At 42.7% G+C, this 17,332-nt stretch overlaps 1 protein-coding gene and 1 long non-coding RNA gene across 6 annotated transcripts in view; one reads left to right on the top strand and one right to left on the bottom strand.

Annotated features, from left to right (window-relative positions):
• Positions 1 to 12,076, bottom strand: part of LOC107833821 (uncharacterized) — a 22,243-nt gene extending 10,167 nt beyond the window's left edge. Inside the window, exons 1-3 of the long non-coding RNA XR_001659592.1 lie at positions 11,997 to 12,076; positions 10,239 to 10,243; positions 4,933 to 4,938 (exon numbers count right to left, since the gene is read on the bottom strand). This is a non-coding gene — a long non-coding RNA (uncharacterized LOC107833821). The remainder of the gene's footprint in view (positions 1 to 4,932; positions 4,939 to 10,238; positions 10,244 to 11,996) is intronic.
• The window catches only part of mprip (myosin phosphatase Rho interacting protein), a 58,853-nt gene that overhangs the window by 36,945 nt on the left and 4,576 nt on the right, over positions 1 to 17,332 (top strand). For 4 of the 5 annotated variants that reach the window (XM_016664048.1, XM_016664050.1, XM_016664047.1 and 1 more), the window contains exons 10-21: positions 2,399 to 2,455; positions 2,538 to 2,606; positions 3,717 to 3,806; positions 4,749 to 4,858; positions 4,982 to 5,020; positions 7,634 to 8,246; positions 8,711 to 8,827; positions 10,657 to 14,274; positions 15,261 to 15,408; positions 15,483 to 15,588; positions 16,426 to 16,585; positions 16,656 to 16,763. In XM_016664048.1, the coding sequence (XP_016519534.1) occupies positions 2,399 to 2,455; positions 2,538 to 2,606; positions 3,717 to 3,806; positions 4,749 to 4,858; positions 4,982 to 5,020; positions 7,634 to 8,246; positions 8,711 to 8,827; positions 10,657 to 14,274; positions 15,261 to 15,408; positions 15,483 to 15,588; positions 16,426 to 16,585; positions 16,656 to 16,763 (5,235 nt within the window). The remainder of the gene's footprint in view (positions 1 to 2,398; positions 2,456 to 2,537; positions 2,607 to 3,716; positions 3,807 to 4,748; positions 4,859 to 4,981; positions 5,021 to 7,633; positions 8,247 to 8,710; positions 8,828 to 10,656; positions 14,275 to 15,260; positions 15,409 to 15,482; positions 15,589 to 16,425; positions 16,586 to 16,655; positions 16,764 to 17,332) is intronic. The other variant, XM_016664049.1, reaches the window with a different exon arrangement.

Raw genomic sequence — 17,332 nt, 5'->3', positions numbered from 1 at the left:
TCCATCCATCCATCCATCCATCCATCCCACCATCCATCCATCCATCCATCCATCCATCCCACCATCCATCCATCCATCCATACATCCATAAATCCATCCATCCATCCATCCATCATCCGTCCATCAACCATCCATCAACCATCAACCATCCATCAACCATCCATCATCCATAAATCCATCCATCCATCAACCATCCATCCATCCATCAACCATCCGTCCATCCATCAACCATCCATCATCCATAAATCCATCCATCCATCAACCATCCATCATCCATAAATCCATCCATCAACCATCCGTCCATCCATCAACCATCCATCCATCCATCCATCCATCCAACCATCCATCCCAAAGGGTTCATAAAAACAAGTGTAAGAGGGGTAAAAAAAATCTTGGCTATAAATTCTGAAAACAAAATTTAAAAAAGCATTTCTGCAGCTATCAACACTACAAACACAACATTTTACCAAATATTTTTGTACAGTTTCCAGTGCAAATATCTTTGTACAAAACTAATTTACAAGATATAGAAGCTTGTTTAAGTCAATAATTTCTTAATATTGATAGAAATGCTCAGGTTTCTCTGGTTTGTAATTGCTCTTATAACACTGGAAAAAATGTCTTATAAGTGAAATAATCAGCCAGTGGAGCTAGAACTTGGTTGCTAGGTAACGGCTGGGCTCGGCTGGCGTTGCTAGGTAACGGCTGGGCTCGGCTGGCGTTGCTAGGTAACTGCTGGGCTCGGCTGGCGTTGCTAGGTAACGGCGCCAGTAGAACTAGAAGTTTCTCACCAATATTAAGGAACTATTTAATCAAAACAAGTTCCTATATCTTGCTGAAAAGTTAGTTGTAAGTTAGTTTTGTCATCTTTTAAGCTCACTAAGATATTTGCACTGGAAACCAGAACAAAACTACTTGTTAATATTTTGTGTTTGTGCAGTGAATCTGCTTAAATCTGCATCGGTGACTCCCAGTCTGACTCTGCGGCCTGTTTCGGGGTAATCCAGTCAGCGTGTGGCTGATTTCTGTGTCCCGGCTGCAGCTGCCAAACCCCCCCCCACTCCATGCACACGTCTACATACACCACTGCCGCCACTGCTGCCGATTATAAATAACCAGCTCAGAAGCAGGCAGAGTTGCGTGGCAGAGACAGAAACAGATTGTCAACAAATGAGTTAAAGGCGATCAGAATGACTCTGTGCCAGGCGGTGACTCCTCACCGGATGAAACTCAACCAAAACAAGGTACCGCCGCCGATCACACGGCTCATTTCTAGACGAATGTTCTGAGTTTGGCGTCTATAAACGGCCTGCAGGTTGCTCCAAGGCAGCAGTTTGTGTTTCACAGGGACGGTCCAGGTCCCGCCAGTCAGTCTGCAGTCGAGGCTCCGCTTCCGAACTTAACGAGCAAACGCTTCACAACTTTATCTGCCCCAAAGATTATCAGGTTTTCTGTCGGACATTTCTCTGCAGAAACTGGAGGAACGTGTAGCAAACAGTTTCAGATATTTATTTTAAAGCCCTTTATGTTCCATATGAATCAAACTCAGAACACTGAAAAACATTAAAGAAAAGAAAAAAATAGGATTTTTATCTATTTTTAAATCAATATGTGATTTTAAAATTTCCTACTTATAACAACCTGACTGTCAGAAAATATAACTAATTATCCTTCTGTGCGTCGTCTTATAAATATTGGTTTAAAAATTAATTTCAGTGGGATTTTTTATGGACGAACCGATTCACTTTTTCACTTCCGATACCGATATCGGTGGTTTAGTATCGGCCGATACGATACAGAGAAAACATGCTGAGTTCACTTAAATGTTTGTTTCTTTTAAAACACAGGCATAAATTAATTACAGATTTATTTGATAACTTAAAGACACATCAACACATTCATAAAAAATGAAACGTAACATTTAAAATGGCCAAATCTGAGTGTTTTTAAATCATAGTTTAAAAACACTAAATGTTTTCTGGACTCATTTTTAGATTTATTGATTGCAAATGTACATATTTCTATGTGCATGCTTCTTTCTATTTTATTTTATGTATTTATTTATATTTACATCGCACTTTAATGTGAATATTCTTTATAAACTTTATTTTTCTCACGGTTTTATTTGTATTTAATGATACTGGATGGAGTAGTTTGTTAAATAATCAATTTTATTATTTTATTTATTTTATTATGTATTTTAAAAACAAACTTTTTCCTTAAATAAAAACTATAATTATCAAGAACTTATTCAAAATATAATTTAGCAATAAAAAAAAGAAAGATTTGTTGAGCATTTTGAATACTTGGAATTGCGATTCTCTATATAACAGATTTTTTCTGCGTCTCTAATTAAATGATAAATATTATTATTATTATCTATTTGCTTTTTCTGCAGCCGGATTTGCTGAACTTTAAGAAAGGATGGATGACGAAGCTTTATGAAGACGGAGTGGTAAATTTGACTCATTAGCAGGATTAAATCTCCTCTGCTGCTTGGCTGATTTAATGTAACCGACTTTTATTTTTCTCTTTAGTGGAAGAAACACTGGTTTGTGCTGACAGACCAGAACCTGAGGTTCTACAAAGATTCGATCGCTGAGGAGGTGAGGAGTTTATTGTTCTTTAAAGCTGAATTAAAGAGGCAGTGTCATGTAAAATGGATTTTTTCTTTTTGCTTTAAATCGTGTTTCAATGTTTTTCCCTCATCAAAAACAAACATGAAGTGTTGATTTGATTCTTTCATGCATGTCTGAGAAATCCTTTAATCTCCATGGCAACCAAAAACCTGGGTGGACCTAGCTCCGCCTCCCAGGTGAAGCTCCTCCCACATCAGCTCCTTCAGACTAGCCAGCAGCAATTAGCAACCAGCTGCTGAGCTCATTATAGGAGCTGCTGCTCAGAGCGACATGTTAAAGGGTTAATAGAGGAGCCATGTTGGGATGACTTCCTGGAGGCGGAGCTTCAGAAAGAGCAGGAGTTTCTTAAAGAGACAGAGGCCCAGTTTCAAGATGATAAATTAGGACAGGGGTGGCCAAGTCCAGTCCTCGAGAGCCACCATCCTGCAAGTTTTAGAAGTATCCTTACTCCAACAGACCGGGATCAGCTCTACAGAGGCCTGATAACGAGCCAGTCATTTGATTCAGGTGTGTTGAAGCAGGGATGCATCTGAAACTTGCAGGATGGCAGCTCTCGAGGACTGGACTTGGCCACCCCTGAATTAGGAAGTCAGATTTCTTTTAAGTCGTATTTGATATATAAACTGAAGGTAACAACAGCTGTGTTTCCATTGACCATATAGTTGCACAATTCGACTTTTTGAAAATAAATTTGCTTAATGGAAAAACGTAAAGTTTGAAAAAACGTAAAGTTTTGGCGCTAGGATGAGGTGTTTGTTTTGGCCAGGTAAGTTTGGTTGATTTTATAAATCTCATCACACGAGTCACATGATCAACAACCAGATGTTACTACTGGTGGAAACCAAGAAGAAGACGACAGGAAGTGGTGCAACATGTTTTTAATGATCAAACTTTTTCATGTGTGATTGTAATTTAAATTCTTATTTAATAGAAACACTGCGGTGGTAACATTAGCAGAATATCGACAAAGATTTGAGCTAGTTTGTAATGGAAATGCAGCCGCTGCTATAGAATAAACAGGGCACTTTAAGCCCTAAAATATTAATTCTCTCCTGATTCTGACCCGTTTTCTTTCAGGCCTCGGAGCTGGATGGCGAAATCGACCTCTCCACATGTTACGATGTCAAGGAGTTTCCCGTCCAGAGGAACTACGGCTTCCAGATCCTTGTGAGTGTCGATGTTTTCTGGTCGTTTCTGATGCGACGTTGTTAATCTGAACATGAATCTGCCCGTCTATAAACAACCCCAGACTCCCTGTGGTTCTGGTATCAGGCTTCCTCGCTGCTTATTGTCTGACATGGAGGATGGCACTTTGGTTTGCCATCTCTGTGACATCAGTGTGTTTTAAATTAGATGCAGCCGTCGCCACCTCTTCCTCTCTTAATCCGCGCAGCCAGACCCGTCTTTGTTTACATGAGGAACCGCAGGGAAAACATCCAGAGGGAATCCGATTAATCATAATTCAGTGGAGCAAAAATACCAACACAGTCGCCCGTTTGGTAGCGTTAGTCTAGAGGAGGCGGGGCGGCGAATCGGTTTTATTGGTTCATGGAGATTTTGGTTTTTCAAGATTTAATTTATGGAAAATCAGATTTTAATCAACTTGAATTAAACTTTTTTTTTTCCAGATTCTGACCTTTTCTAAGGATTCAGACTCTTCTGAGATCAAAAGTCAGAAAAATTCAGAATTCTGAGAAAAATTCAGAATTCTGAGGCAAAAAAAGTCAGAATTCCACAAAAAATCAAGGATATTTTCATAAACTTCATTAAAGACACGGACATACTTTTCTTATTGTTAGTTAGCTTTACCCGTTTTGGGAAAGTTATAATTACCAAAGTTGTGAACAGAACATTTTGTCATAGTTTACCTTCTCCCTGCTGCAGAAGGCTGAATACTGTAACAAGACACCATTAATAACATTAATACATAATAATAGTGCACTGAAACTACCTTCTTTAGTTCATCTGTTTTTATTTTGTCTCCAAATTCCCCTGAAATGCTTTAAAGCGGTTTAATTTTACCGTTTCATGCCGTTTTGTGTGATTATTTTTGGTTTTGAACATCTGAAATGTGTTTTCTGATGAAACGCTGTGCCTGCCTGCTCCCAGTGTAAGGACGGCGCCTGCACGCTGTCTGCCATGACCTCCGGGATCCGCCGCAACTGGATCCAGGCCATCATGAAGAACGTCCGGCCCACCGTCGCCCCCGACGTCACGCGGTAATCCCCGGCCCGGTCAACGCCGGCAGACGCCTCATTTATCTAAACGCCGCCTCCTGCCCCTCCTCACCCACTCTCCCCTTCTTTCTCTTCCTTCTTCCGGTGTTTTCTGCCCACTTCCAGGAAAAACATCTCTCTGAAACTGTCCGTTCTGAAGCCCAGGTTGGAGCGCTTGTGTGTTGAATTTCAAGCCGTGATGTAATCGCTCAGCAGTGTCCGTCCCGGCGTGCTTGTGGTCATGTGACTCATGTGCTTCAGCAGAGGCCAGAATAAAACTGATGCTGCAGAGCAAACAGCCGGTTCAGACAGACAGACAGATCTGACACTGACTGCAGTATTACATTTACAGAAACACTCTGTTCTTTATGATGCAGTGTTAGAAAAACAGGAACAATAATTATGAGAATAAAGTCATAATATTACCAGAATAGATGTAATATGAGAATTAAAGTCATGATAATACTAGAATAATATTCTTAATGAGAATCAAGTAAAAATATTTTTAGAATAAAGTTGGAATAACACAAAAAATGTTACATTGAGACAAAAGTCATCATTCATAATATGATAAAAAATAACAGAATAAAGAGGAATTTTATTATAATATTGCAAGATTAAAGTTGTACAACAGTAAAGTTATAAAGATACCAGAATAATTGTACTTACACAAAATAAAGCCATAATAATGAGAATAAAGTTTAAAATTTTAACAAAGTAAAGTCTCAGTAATACGAGAAAAAAAGTTGTAGTAGTACAAGAATAATCATAATAAGAGAATGAAGTTGTCATAATATAAAAACAATTATATTAATAATTAAGTAGGATTACCAGAATAAATCTTTTAATCTGTAAAAATATCAGAATAATGTAAAAATATTAACAGAATAATAATTAAAATACAACAAAACTGGTAATTATACAAGAAAAGTCAGAATATTTTGAGAAAATCCTACGAGATTAAACAGAAAGTTGTATGACAATTCTGGTAATAACACATAATATTACCACATCATATCACCACATAGTATTACCACATCATATTACCACATAATATTACCACATCATATTACCACATCATATTACCACATCATATTACCACATCATATCACCACATAGTATTACCACTTCATATTACCACATCATATTACCACATCATATTACCACATCATATCACCACATAGTATTACCACATCATATTACCACATCATATTACCACATCATATTACCACATAGTATTACCATAATGAAGTTGTATTCTGGTAACTTTGCATATTAATTCTCATTATATTACGATTTTATTCTTGTAATAATAATAATAAATCTCTTAGTTTCTATGTTTGTCTCCAGGTCGTCTCTTATAGAAAACTCACACCCTGTTGCTCCGCTGTTAACCCCGGCCCATTTGACCTTTGACCTCACATTTAATGACCCATTTAAGTGCTGATCTGGATTCTGTCTCGTTTCACTTCAACACATCTGTTATCTTCTTCCCGCCACCAGATTCCTCTCATTCCTCTTCTAGATGTTTACGTTGACATTTTCCTCAGATTATCGGCGCTGCTTTCGTCGCTTCGTCTGTCTTATAAATGTTTCTGATACTTTGACTAGGCTCTGTTTACGGTGGTGATTCAGGGTTTCTGCAGGTCACACGATCTAAACATAACATTTTGTTTCTACCAGAGTCTGTACAGCAGAGCAAGCATGTGGCGACTGCATCGATATCAGCAGCCATTGTGCTACTGGTGATGTAAACAAAGCAGAAATTCTTATCATGTGAATATTTTTATTTTAATTTAGCCAATTTTCTTCTGTAATTGCACATAAAGTAGTAAAAGAAATATGGTTATATATATACAAATTGTAATATTATTGAAAAGTTGATTCATTTCAGATTATTTAAACTTAAATATCCTTTAGATATAGATTTATTTTCATTATGTCTGTTAATTTTTATGTTTGTGGCTGACAAAGGGTTAAAACCCAAAAATTCTGTTTCTCAGATAATTTCTGCATTTTTTAATACTTTTAACACGTTTGGTTTAAACAATGTCAACAAAGGAAACAATAAAATCAGTTCAAGGTTTAAATAAAGGATTATATTTGCTGCTCATTCTGGTTCAGGTGACTGGAATCATAACTGATTATGGAAAAGTTTTAAAAATCTTAAATCTCAGTTGGATCTGCAGAAACTCTGTGAACTCACAGCTGGAAGAGGCTGTGATTTACGACGGCAGTTGGAGCCACTGCAGGTGAAAAAGGAGTAAATTTCCAACAAAAAGCTCAGACATTTTTAGATTAATCTCAGACGTTAAATCTACGATAAATCTAAATACACTCAGAAGTTTTGAGATTAATAAAGTTTGTAGAAAAAAATAAGAAATTTCTGTTTAAAAAGTCAGAAATATGTTAAATAAAAATCTAAACTTTTGACAATCTTAGAAACATTTGAGAAAAAATAAAAAATTTCTGAGATTCAGAAATGAAATAATTTAGACAAACGCAGAAAAAAGTTTTTTTTCAAAAAATTTGAGTTAAATCTAGCAAAGTTTTTCTTTTCCTCAAATTTCTGAGATCAATCACAAAGTTTCTGAGTTTTTTACAGCAAATTTTAAATTTGTCTTCCATTTTCTTGTTTTGTCTGGAAAGCCCATAAATTTACTCCTGTCTCTATAAGCCTCTAATTCGCTGTCGTGTTTATTTTATTTTGACTGTTTGAACTGGTGCAGGTTTAAAACTCTCCTCCATTAAATCTGTCTTCACTGTTTGTTGATCCAGATCCATCCCTGATGAAAACATAAAGAGCCATGTGATGTTGGAGCCCTCTCAGGTGACCTCTGACCCCAAGTTGGACGACTCCAAGCAGTCGCCGGGCAGCAACGCCACCACTCCTCCGTCTGAGCCGCGTAGGAAAGGAGTCCGCGAGCGCCGGCGAGAGGGCCGCTCCAAAACCTTTGACTGGACCGAATTCAAAGTGGAGAGGAAGGAGAAGCCGGCGAAAGAGCGAGCGGACACGGTCGACCTCAGCTCGGCGTTCTCCACCACCTCCTCCTGCTCGCCCTCCTCCTCCGCCTCCTCGCTGGCCTCCTCACCCGCGTCTTCCTCCTCCCTGCAAACCTCGTCCGTATCGGCTCCGCCCGCCGCAGACGCGAAAGACGAGCCGTCCCCAGAGGAGCCGGCCAAAATGGACGTCGACCACAGGGCGGTCAGGCCGAGGGGCGCTGACGCGACGGACGGCGTCGCTCCAGACGTCAGACAGGAAATCGAACAGCGGTGGCATCAGGTGGAGACGACGCCGCTGAGAGAGGAGAAGCAGGTCCCGATTTCCACGACTGCAGGAACCGCCGAGCGACTGCCGGCTAACGAGCTAGCGGCGCTGCTGGACAAGGAGGTGAGACTTTAAATATGACAAAAATATGAGAACAAAGACATAACATTATGACTTGTTATTGTACAACTTTATTCTGTTAATATTATCACTTTATTCTCATATTGTGATTTAATTTTGTAATATTATGATTTTATTCTCATGAAATCACAAGAATAAAGTCTTTATAAGTTGTATTCTTATTTTATGACTTTATTCTTTAATAACATTTTTCTTCTGACATCACTTTATTCTCATGTTATTATGACTTTATTCTAAGATGCTTTTTCTTCGCCCGGCTCTGATACTGCGCCGTAGTTTCCACCGTTTCCTGACACATTAATGTGAACATTTTACCTGTTCATTATTTAACTTATTAACTCTAAAATCTGGGCATTTTGCTTGAAAATGTTAATTAGGAACCATTAGAAACTACGGTGGAAACTGCTGGTTCTGCTGGTTAAGCAGGAATAAATGTTGTCTTCCAGTTGGGACAGAAGCAGCAGGAGCTGGACCGGCTGCAGCAGCAGAACAGCCTGCTGAAGGAGCAGCTGGAGGACGCTCTGGGCCGGGAGCAGAGCGCCAGGGAGGGATACGTCCTGCAGGTACGTCACACGCAGCTGTTCACCAGCTATCAGTCAGAAACATTTACAGGTCTAAAACATCAGGACTTGTCCAGTCTTCGTTCATTTCTGGGACTAAATGGAGACATTTTCTTTCAGAATTGTATTTATTTGGAAAAAGGTTTTATTAAAGGGACTTGTTATGTATTTTCCAGGCACATGGTCCCATTTTATAACACAATCAAGTCTCCTTCAGTTGTTATGAAAATGCCTTATATATCAGAAATTTCTTCAAAACGTTGGCTCCTTCAGAGTGAGCGCAGGAGTACCTCAGGGATGTGTACTCGGTCCTTCTGTGATTCTCTCACCTGAAACACAAAATTAATCTATTTAAAGTCGCAGTCTTCTTATTTCTCAGGCACAAACTGACATTTTACAGCAAAATCAAGGAACTGGGGGTGTGCTGTGGTGGTGCAGGGGTTAAGCACAACCCATGTATGGAGGCCTTAGTCCTCGGCACAGCCATCGCAGGTTCGATTCCCGGCCTGGCGACCTTTGCCCCATGTCTTTCCCCTTCTCTCATTACCAACTTTCCTGTCAATTAACGATCAAATAAAGGCCACTAGAGCCAATAAAACCTTTAAAAAATCAAGTAACTGTTATATTCAGTTGTTATAAAAANTATATCAGAAATTTCTTCAAAACGTTGGCTCCTTCAGAGTGAGAGCAGGAGTACCTCAGGGATGTGTACTCGGTCCTTCTGTGATTCTCTCACCTGAAACACAAAATTAGTCTTCTTATTTCTCAGGCACAAACTGACATTTTACAGCAAAATCAAGGAACTGGGGGTGTGCTGTGGTGGTGCAGGGGTTCAGCACAACCCATGTATGAAGGCCTTAGTCCTGGACGCGGCCGTCGCAGGTTCGATTCCCAGCCTGGCGACCTTTGCCCCATGTCTTTCCCCTTCTCTCATTACCAACTTTCCTGTCAATTAACGATCACATAAAGGCCACTAGAGCCAATAAAACTGTAAAAAAAATCAAGTAACTGTTATATTCAGTTGCTATAAAAAGTCTGCATGTCAAAAGTGACTGAAAGTGTTTTGACTTTAGACAAAGGCGTATCGGATGCCTTGAAATTGGCTCAAAAACGTTGCTTTTACGTAACACCCACCCTCCTGGTTCACTCGGTTCCTGTTGTGAGTGATTTTACTGAAGGTTATACGAACCCAGTGAACCGGCCACATGTAACTTTAACAAACCTTTCGGTTGTTGAAGTCCTGGTGAGGCTTTTTGTACCTCATAAAGTAAAATAAAAACTGTTTTTGTTACAGATTTTTGTGTGAAAGACGTGTATATTTTTTAAAACCAGTCTTCTAACAGGAGTTGTTGCTTCGTCTCTCGAACTGAAATGCATGGTTGTGGTGTTTTTTGAAGCATGAGTTTTCACTAACTTGTCCTAATCGAGTTTCACATCTCCTGGGAAAATAACTGATTTGATCTGTTGAGTTTAAGGTAAGAGACCTGATCCGTACGCTTCGCGCTGTGCTTTTTCCTTCTGTCTGCATGTGTGCCTCCCAGCTTGGTTTCTGCATGTTTTTCACTCTTTTATTCCTGCAACATGTTTTTTTCAGAAACTCTATGTTAGCATTAAGTCTGAAAGGATGTAGTTCTTTTAGGTTTTTCTCTTTTTTCAAGTGAACCCTGAAAAAGCACAGTGGAAGCTTGCTGAAAAAAACTTCAAATAAACAGAAATATTCGCAAGAAAGGAGAAAACTTATTTCTCTGCTAAACCCTGAGATGTGGTTCTCTGTAAATGGTGGGTGAGATAGGGCGATGTCATTAATGAAAATGTCTCATGATCTTTTCAAGAGTGCAACACCGCCTTCCTCATCGCCACGCAAAGTGCCATGGCAACAATTACACAAGCTCAACCAAGACTTGCAGGGCGAGCTGGAGTCCCAAAAGCGCAAGCAGGATCTCGCTCAGCAGCAGATCCGGACGTTAAGACGCAGCTACACCGAAGCTCAGGATGCCGTAGACCGCCATGAGACCGACATTCAGGCTCTGCAAACCAAACTTGCATCTGCAATGGCGGAAATCGTAGCGAGCGAACAAGCTGTGGCTCGAATGCGCAACGAGCTCAAACTGGAACAGGAGCGCTCAAAGGAACAAGAGGAGGAATACGGCCGCAACGAGGCCACCTTGCGAGCCCAGCTGAAGGACAGCGAAGACAGACTCCGGGAAGTTGAGGCAAGCCTGTTGGAGAGGAACCAGGCCCTCAGGCACCTGGAGCGCCAGCAGGCCCTGCAACGAGATCACGTGAAAGAGATACAGAGGTTGCAAGAGAGGCTGCAAGAGGTAGCGGCTCGGCTAGCCGCTACCGAAGAGGGCCAGGCACTAAAGGAGGAACGGTTGAGGAACGAGCAACGGATCATGCAAGAGAAACATGAGAGAGAGAGACAGAACCTGTGCAGAAGATTGGCGGAGGCCGAATCTGCACAGAAGGAAGTAGAAGACAGGTTGTTGGAGGCTGAGCAACAGGTTGAGGCTTTGCTTAGAGGGAGACGGGCGTCAGGTGGGAAGGAGCACAAGGAGGAAATGTTGAAGCTGCAGGAGCAGCTAGTTCTGAAGACGGACAGGATGGAGACGCTGAGGGAAAGTGTGCGAAGGTTGGAGGAGGAGAAAGGCCAGCTGACCTGCCGCTGCCAGGAGCTTCTCAACCAGATCACAGAGGCGGACCGCGAAGTGAACAAGCTACGCAGTCGTCTGGAAACCGAGGAAGCAGATTACTACACCCTGGAGCATTCATATGAGCGGGCCACGCAGGAGTTTCAGAAGATGAGCCAGTTTCTCAGAGAAAAAGAAGAGGAGATCAAGCAGACTAAAGAGATGTATGAAAGGCTGATGGAGCGTAAAGAGGCGGACCTTAAAGAGGCTCTGGTCAAAATGACGGCGCTTGGCAGCAGCTTGGAGGAAACTGAACAGAAGCTACAAGCTAAAGAGGTTCTTCTTTGCCAAATGAGTCAAAGTCTCATCAGTAAGACTGAGCCTTGCGATGCTGAAGAAGATCTGCAAGCCAAACTGGTTGTTGCAGAGGACCGCATTGCAGAGTTGGAGCAGCACCTGACTGCCCTGCAGCTGGGCTACGCAGACCTCTGCTTGGAAAGGAAGCAATGCTCAGACCAGGACAAAACTGGAGCAGTTAAAACATCAAGCACAGACCTGTCCATAGGTGACTCTTCCGAGAAGGAGCGATCCTCTGATGATAAAGAATCTGAAGCAAAGAGACCAAGGATCCGATTTTCAAGTATTCAGTGCCAAAAATATGTTGATCCTGAAGTTGTAGAGACCGGTCAAAGAAGTTCAGCTGACGAAAACATCTCTGACATTGCGCTCTCCCACACTAGTGACCCAGAGAAGTTCATTGCTATCATACATGCACTAGAAACAAAGCTGCTCACCACCGAGGATAAGCTGCGAAATCTCACACAGAATCTTGACGTTCAACGGGCCGCAGAACCCGGAAACGTCTCCAATACCGATCCAAAGGTGTCGGAAAGCGTGCCTTGCTCCCCAGAGGAGATTAGGAGTGTTGAAAGTGAGACCAGGAGTAGTTCTGCTCTCGAGCATTATAGCAACGCCTTGATGTATGTTGAAAACGGGCGCGAGAAAGTTAGGGCGATGCTCAGTGGCTGCCATGGTACCACTGATTTACAGCTGCAGTCGCTTTCAGAAGTAGAGAGTGATTTATTTAGTGCCTCTCTGCACATCCGACAAGGTCAGAAGACGTTGGACGAGCAGTCACCGGTTGCTCAAACCCCAGAGGCCGTAGACAAGGAGTCCCTGCTCCTCTTTGCCAAAACATTGTCCTTTGAAGCCGCCGTTTTGAACAAAATGGCTTTGCTGATACAAACCTCGAAGTCCGACCTGTTGCAAGCTCTTGTTGAGATATGGCAAGACTTGGAGCATGTCAAAACAAGTGAACAGGATTGCTTGGCGATAGTTTACGCGGATGTCTTGACCAGGAAGCTGATGTTGGAAAGTACATTCTGGAAGAACCTTGAGAAATCTGAGGCTGCTGGAATCGAAGAGATCGAAGCTGAAACCGTCACAGTCAACACCTTCCTCAAAGCAGAAATCACTTACTCCATGGAAAACCTTAAACTTTGCTATGAGGAGAAATTCAAACTACTCAAAAGGGAGTTGGCTGATGCCCACTTCAGGCTCAATCAAAGGGAAACGGCTCTTAAAGCAATTATTGATGCTTCAAAAACACCTGATTTAAAATCTGTGATCAAGGATGTGAAAAAGGACCTCGGTATTAGCAAACAGAAGTTGGCTGACATTCGCCCCCCTGAACTCGCTCCCTACATGGAGCAGATTGAAGTAGAAGAAGCTAGAGATTTGGCTGAGGAAGTCGTTGATAGACACTTGGCAAGTGTGCTGCCGTATGGCGGTCAGGCTATTGAATCCTTTCAAAACACTCATGAATACCTGGCTAACGAGCTCCAAAGACAAGCAGGTATCCTGCAAAGGTATGCAGAGGAGATAGAAAGCAGTGGAAGCCATCCTGCACTGTCCAAAATGATCCAGGCGGTTCTAGGACACCAAACATCCCATAATGTCACAAGTGCCTCTCTTTGCATGCGAGAAGCCCTCATTCAGGCCCAGGTGGCGTACGTGGCATGCAGGCTGCGGGCCACGCATGAGCAGGAGCTGGACATGTGTCGGCAGACCAGTCAGGATATGGAAGCTCTGGTGCAGCAGCATTCATTCAAGGTCGTAGAAATCCAAGAAAAATACGAGGCGTCTTTGCGACAGGAGCAAGAGAACTTTTCCCAAACTATGATTGCTCTCCAGAGAGAGAATGAAACCCTGAAGAGTGAGCTGAGCGAACGCGTGAACCAGCTCACCCTTCAGCAGGAGCGAGTGTCTCTGCTGGAGGATCGTTTCCGGAAGGAGACCGAAGAGCTGAAGGAGAAGTGCCAAAGCGAGCTCAGTCAAGCGGAGCATTGCCGCGCCTCCACGGAGCTGGTGCTCATAGAGACGGCCGCCGACAGCCAGAGAAAGCTCGAGGTTCTACTGGCGGACATCGACAGCATGGAGGAGCGTCACAACCGTCACGTTAGGAAGCTGGAGGAGCAGTTCAGAGACCGGATCATTGAGCTGCAGCATCTTCACAGAGAGGAGCTGGATAAGTTACATTCCCAGTATGTCGAAGGCTTTCAGAGTGCCGACAAACGCCCTGAGGTCCTGAACTCGCCTCCCTGCGAAGAGGTGGAGTCTCGAATGGAAGAGGAAGACGAGGGGAAGAGGGCGGATGTGCCAAACGTGTTGGAGCTGGACTCCATGATGGTTCTGAAGGACCGAATCCAGGAGCTGGAGACGCAGATGAATAGCATGAAGGACGAGCTGGAGAACAAGCACCTGGAGGGGGATGTGGCCAGCCTGAGAGAGAAATACCAGAGAGACTTTGAGAGTCTTAAGGTTTTTCTTCTTTCATTACATAAATTAAATATTTAAAGCAGAGAGAAGTAGACGGTTAGCGAGCTATAGTGACATTTATTTTACTGTTACTGGGAAATGGTGTGATGTTTTATTTTAAAAGGCTCCGTCAGATTCAATGCAGCGTGAAGTCAGACTTCCTGGTTCAGTCCATCCTGGCTGCTCCATTCAGACGGTCCAACACTAAACATGATTTCTCCCAGGTCAGAAGTTCAGATGAAAATAGCAAAAAAAGATGCTTAAAATACACTTGAAACCATGCAGTTATGATAAATAATACTTTCTATTATTTTCCTTTCTTTAGAAGATAAACATATTTTCTAACTGGAGAATATCTTAGACATAAAATCCTGTTAATTGTTTCCTACAGGCATTACATTGTCAACTTAATTGACTGTTTTATGTTATAAATTGAATTAGACTTTTGATTTATTGGGCTTATTTGAATGGAAATTGGATGTGAACTGGACCCGTCTGTCTGTCTGTGAATTGGTGCTAAATAAATAAAATGAATTGGACTGAAAGGTGGATTGGTTTCCCAACATAAGGAGAAGTTAATATTTTGTTGATATTAGACTATAAAGGTTTTGTTTTTGAATAAGCAGCCAAATAAAGAAGATTTTAACAGAAAACCAGGAGAAATCTATGATTGACTGGATGGATCAAACAAAAACTTTTGTCATTTTTACTTTTAATTAAAAGTCATACCATTTCCCACATCCATATATGGCATAAAGTAGTCTTTGTGTAAAAATTCAACTCTTCTGGGCAACAGCTTCGCTGCTTTAACTTGCTCTACTAACGTAGCTGAGCTTTAGATCATCTTCTTTCCTTCTGCCACGATTTCTGCATGCAACCTAGACGTCGCACTTTAATGCGTAGCCACAAATAAATCGCATCTCAGGTGATGAAACGCATCGACAAATAGCAGGCTGAAGCGTAAAATGCTGGGCCTTTTCTTTCCCTAGGCGACGTGCGAGCGAGGCTTTGCTGCAATGGAAGAAACCCACCAGAAGGTGGTGGAAGACCTGCAGCGGCAGCACCAGAGGGAGATTTCCAAACTCATGGAGGAGCGAGAGCGACTGCTGGCTGAAGAAACCGCTGCTACTATTGCTGGTAAGAAGTCAGCTTATGGACACGCTCATTTTGTGTTAAGCTGGACGGATGTTAAACACGTTTCTTCAATGTAGCTATTGAAGCGATGAAAAACGCACATAAGGAGGAACTGGAGAAGAACCAGCGCTCCCAGCTGAGCGGTCTGAACTCGGACATCGACGAGCTCCGCCTGCAGTACGAGTACGTCCCAGTACCTGAGTTAGCACCGCGCTGCAGGTTTACAGCCGCATCGTAGTAAATTAATGTAAACACTGCAAAAAGCCAAAATATTACCAAGTAACTTAGGTCTGGATTCAAGTCCAAATAACTTAGTTCACCTGAAATGAGACAAAACTGACTTACAAGTAACTTTTCAGCAAGATATAGAAGCATGTTTTAATAATTCCCTAATATTGATGAAAAGGTTCTAGTTCCTCCGGCCCGTTACCTAGCAACCCCAGCTAAGTCTGGCGCCGTTACCTAGCAACCCCAGCTAAGTCTGGCGCCGTTACCTAGCAACCCCAGCTAAGTCTGGCGGCCGTTACCTAGCAACCAACTTCTAGTTTTACTGGCAGATTATTTCACTTATAACAAGGAAAAGATTTCTTGTTATAAGTGAAATAATCTGAGTAGAACCAGAACTTTTTCATCAATATAAGGAATTATTATTAAAACAATCTGAAAAGTTACTTGTAAGTTAGTTTTGTCTTATTTCAAATGTATTGAAATATTTGCAGTAGAAACTAAAACAAAAATACTTGGTAGATTTTTGTGTTTTTTCAGTGTAAAGAGCAACAGAAATTACTAAATTAAGATTAATTGAACTCAGATTGAGATACCTCAAGCATTTATTTTAGTTAATTTTGATGATTATTGCTTACAAATTTTCCAAGAAAATGTGGATATTAAGTTAAAAAACTAAAATAAATGTCGTTTACACACAGAAATGTTCTGTTATGCTTGTTCATGTGTAAAACATGTATTTGGAGAAGCATGTGGAGGAATTTGATGTTAAAACTGTCCTGCCTGGTTGTTCAGGGAAGAGCTCCAGTCCATCCAGAGAGAACTGGAGGTTTTATCCGAGCAATACTCCCAGAAATGTCTGGAGAACGCTCACCTGGCTCAGGCGCTGGAGGCGGAGAGGCAGGCCCTGCGGCAGTGCCAGAGAGAGAACCAGGAGCTAAACGCTCACAACCAGGTCAGCGCCCGCTCAAACCCAGACACACGTCCCCGTCTGCTGGTCCAAAACGCCGTTTTCTGTCCTGCAGGAGCTGAACAACAGGCTGACTGCAGAAATCACTCGCATGCGCTCATGTTTCAGCGGGGAGACGGCTCTCTCTCCACTGACTCACGGCAAAGACGTTTACGAACTGGAGGTGGGTAAACCTGCGCAAATCTGTCTGGTTACACCTGGAACCTTGGCACCTGCACACAACGCTGGAGGAGAAAAGGACGACTCTTTTCCTCGCCATCCATGAAACAATCCATCCATGTTCTTATACCCTGGTCCCTAGTGGGTCAGGAGCTACTGCCTCTCCAGCTAACGTTGCAGGCGAGAGGCGGGGTCACCTGGACGGGTCGCCTGGACAGGTTGCCTGGGTCACCTGGACGGGTCACCTGGACAGGTTGCCTGGGTCACCTGGACGGGTCACCTGGACAGGTTGCCTGGGTCGCCTGGACGGGTCACCTGGACAGGTCACCTGGACAGGTCGCCTGGACAGGTCGCCTGGACAGGTCGCCTGGACAGGTTGCCTGGGTCACCTGGACGGGTCACCTGGACAGGTTGCCTGGGTCGCCTGGACAGGTCGCCTGGGTCACCTGGACGGGTCACCTGGACAGGTTGCCTGGGTCGCCTGGACAGGTCGCCTGGGTCACCTGGACGGGTCACCTGGACAGGTTGCCTGGGTCGCCTGGACAGGTCGCCTGGGTCACCTGGACGGGTCAC

This window comes from Poecilia formosa, unplaced genomic scaffold (genome assembly GCF_000485575.1).
Source record: "Poecilia formosa unplaced genomic scaffold, Poecilia_formosa-5.1.2 Scaffold463, whole genome shotgun sequence".
NCBI lineage: Eukaryota > Metazoa > Chordata > Actinopteri > Cyprinodontiformes > Poeciliidae > Poecilia > Poecilia formosa.
This window is presented reverse-complemented; position numbering and strand designations above follow the sequence as displayed.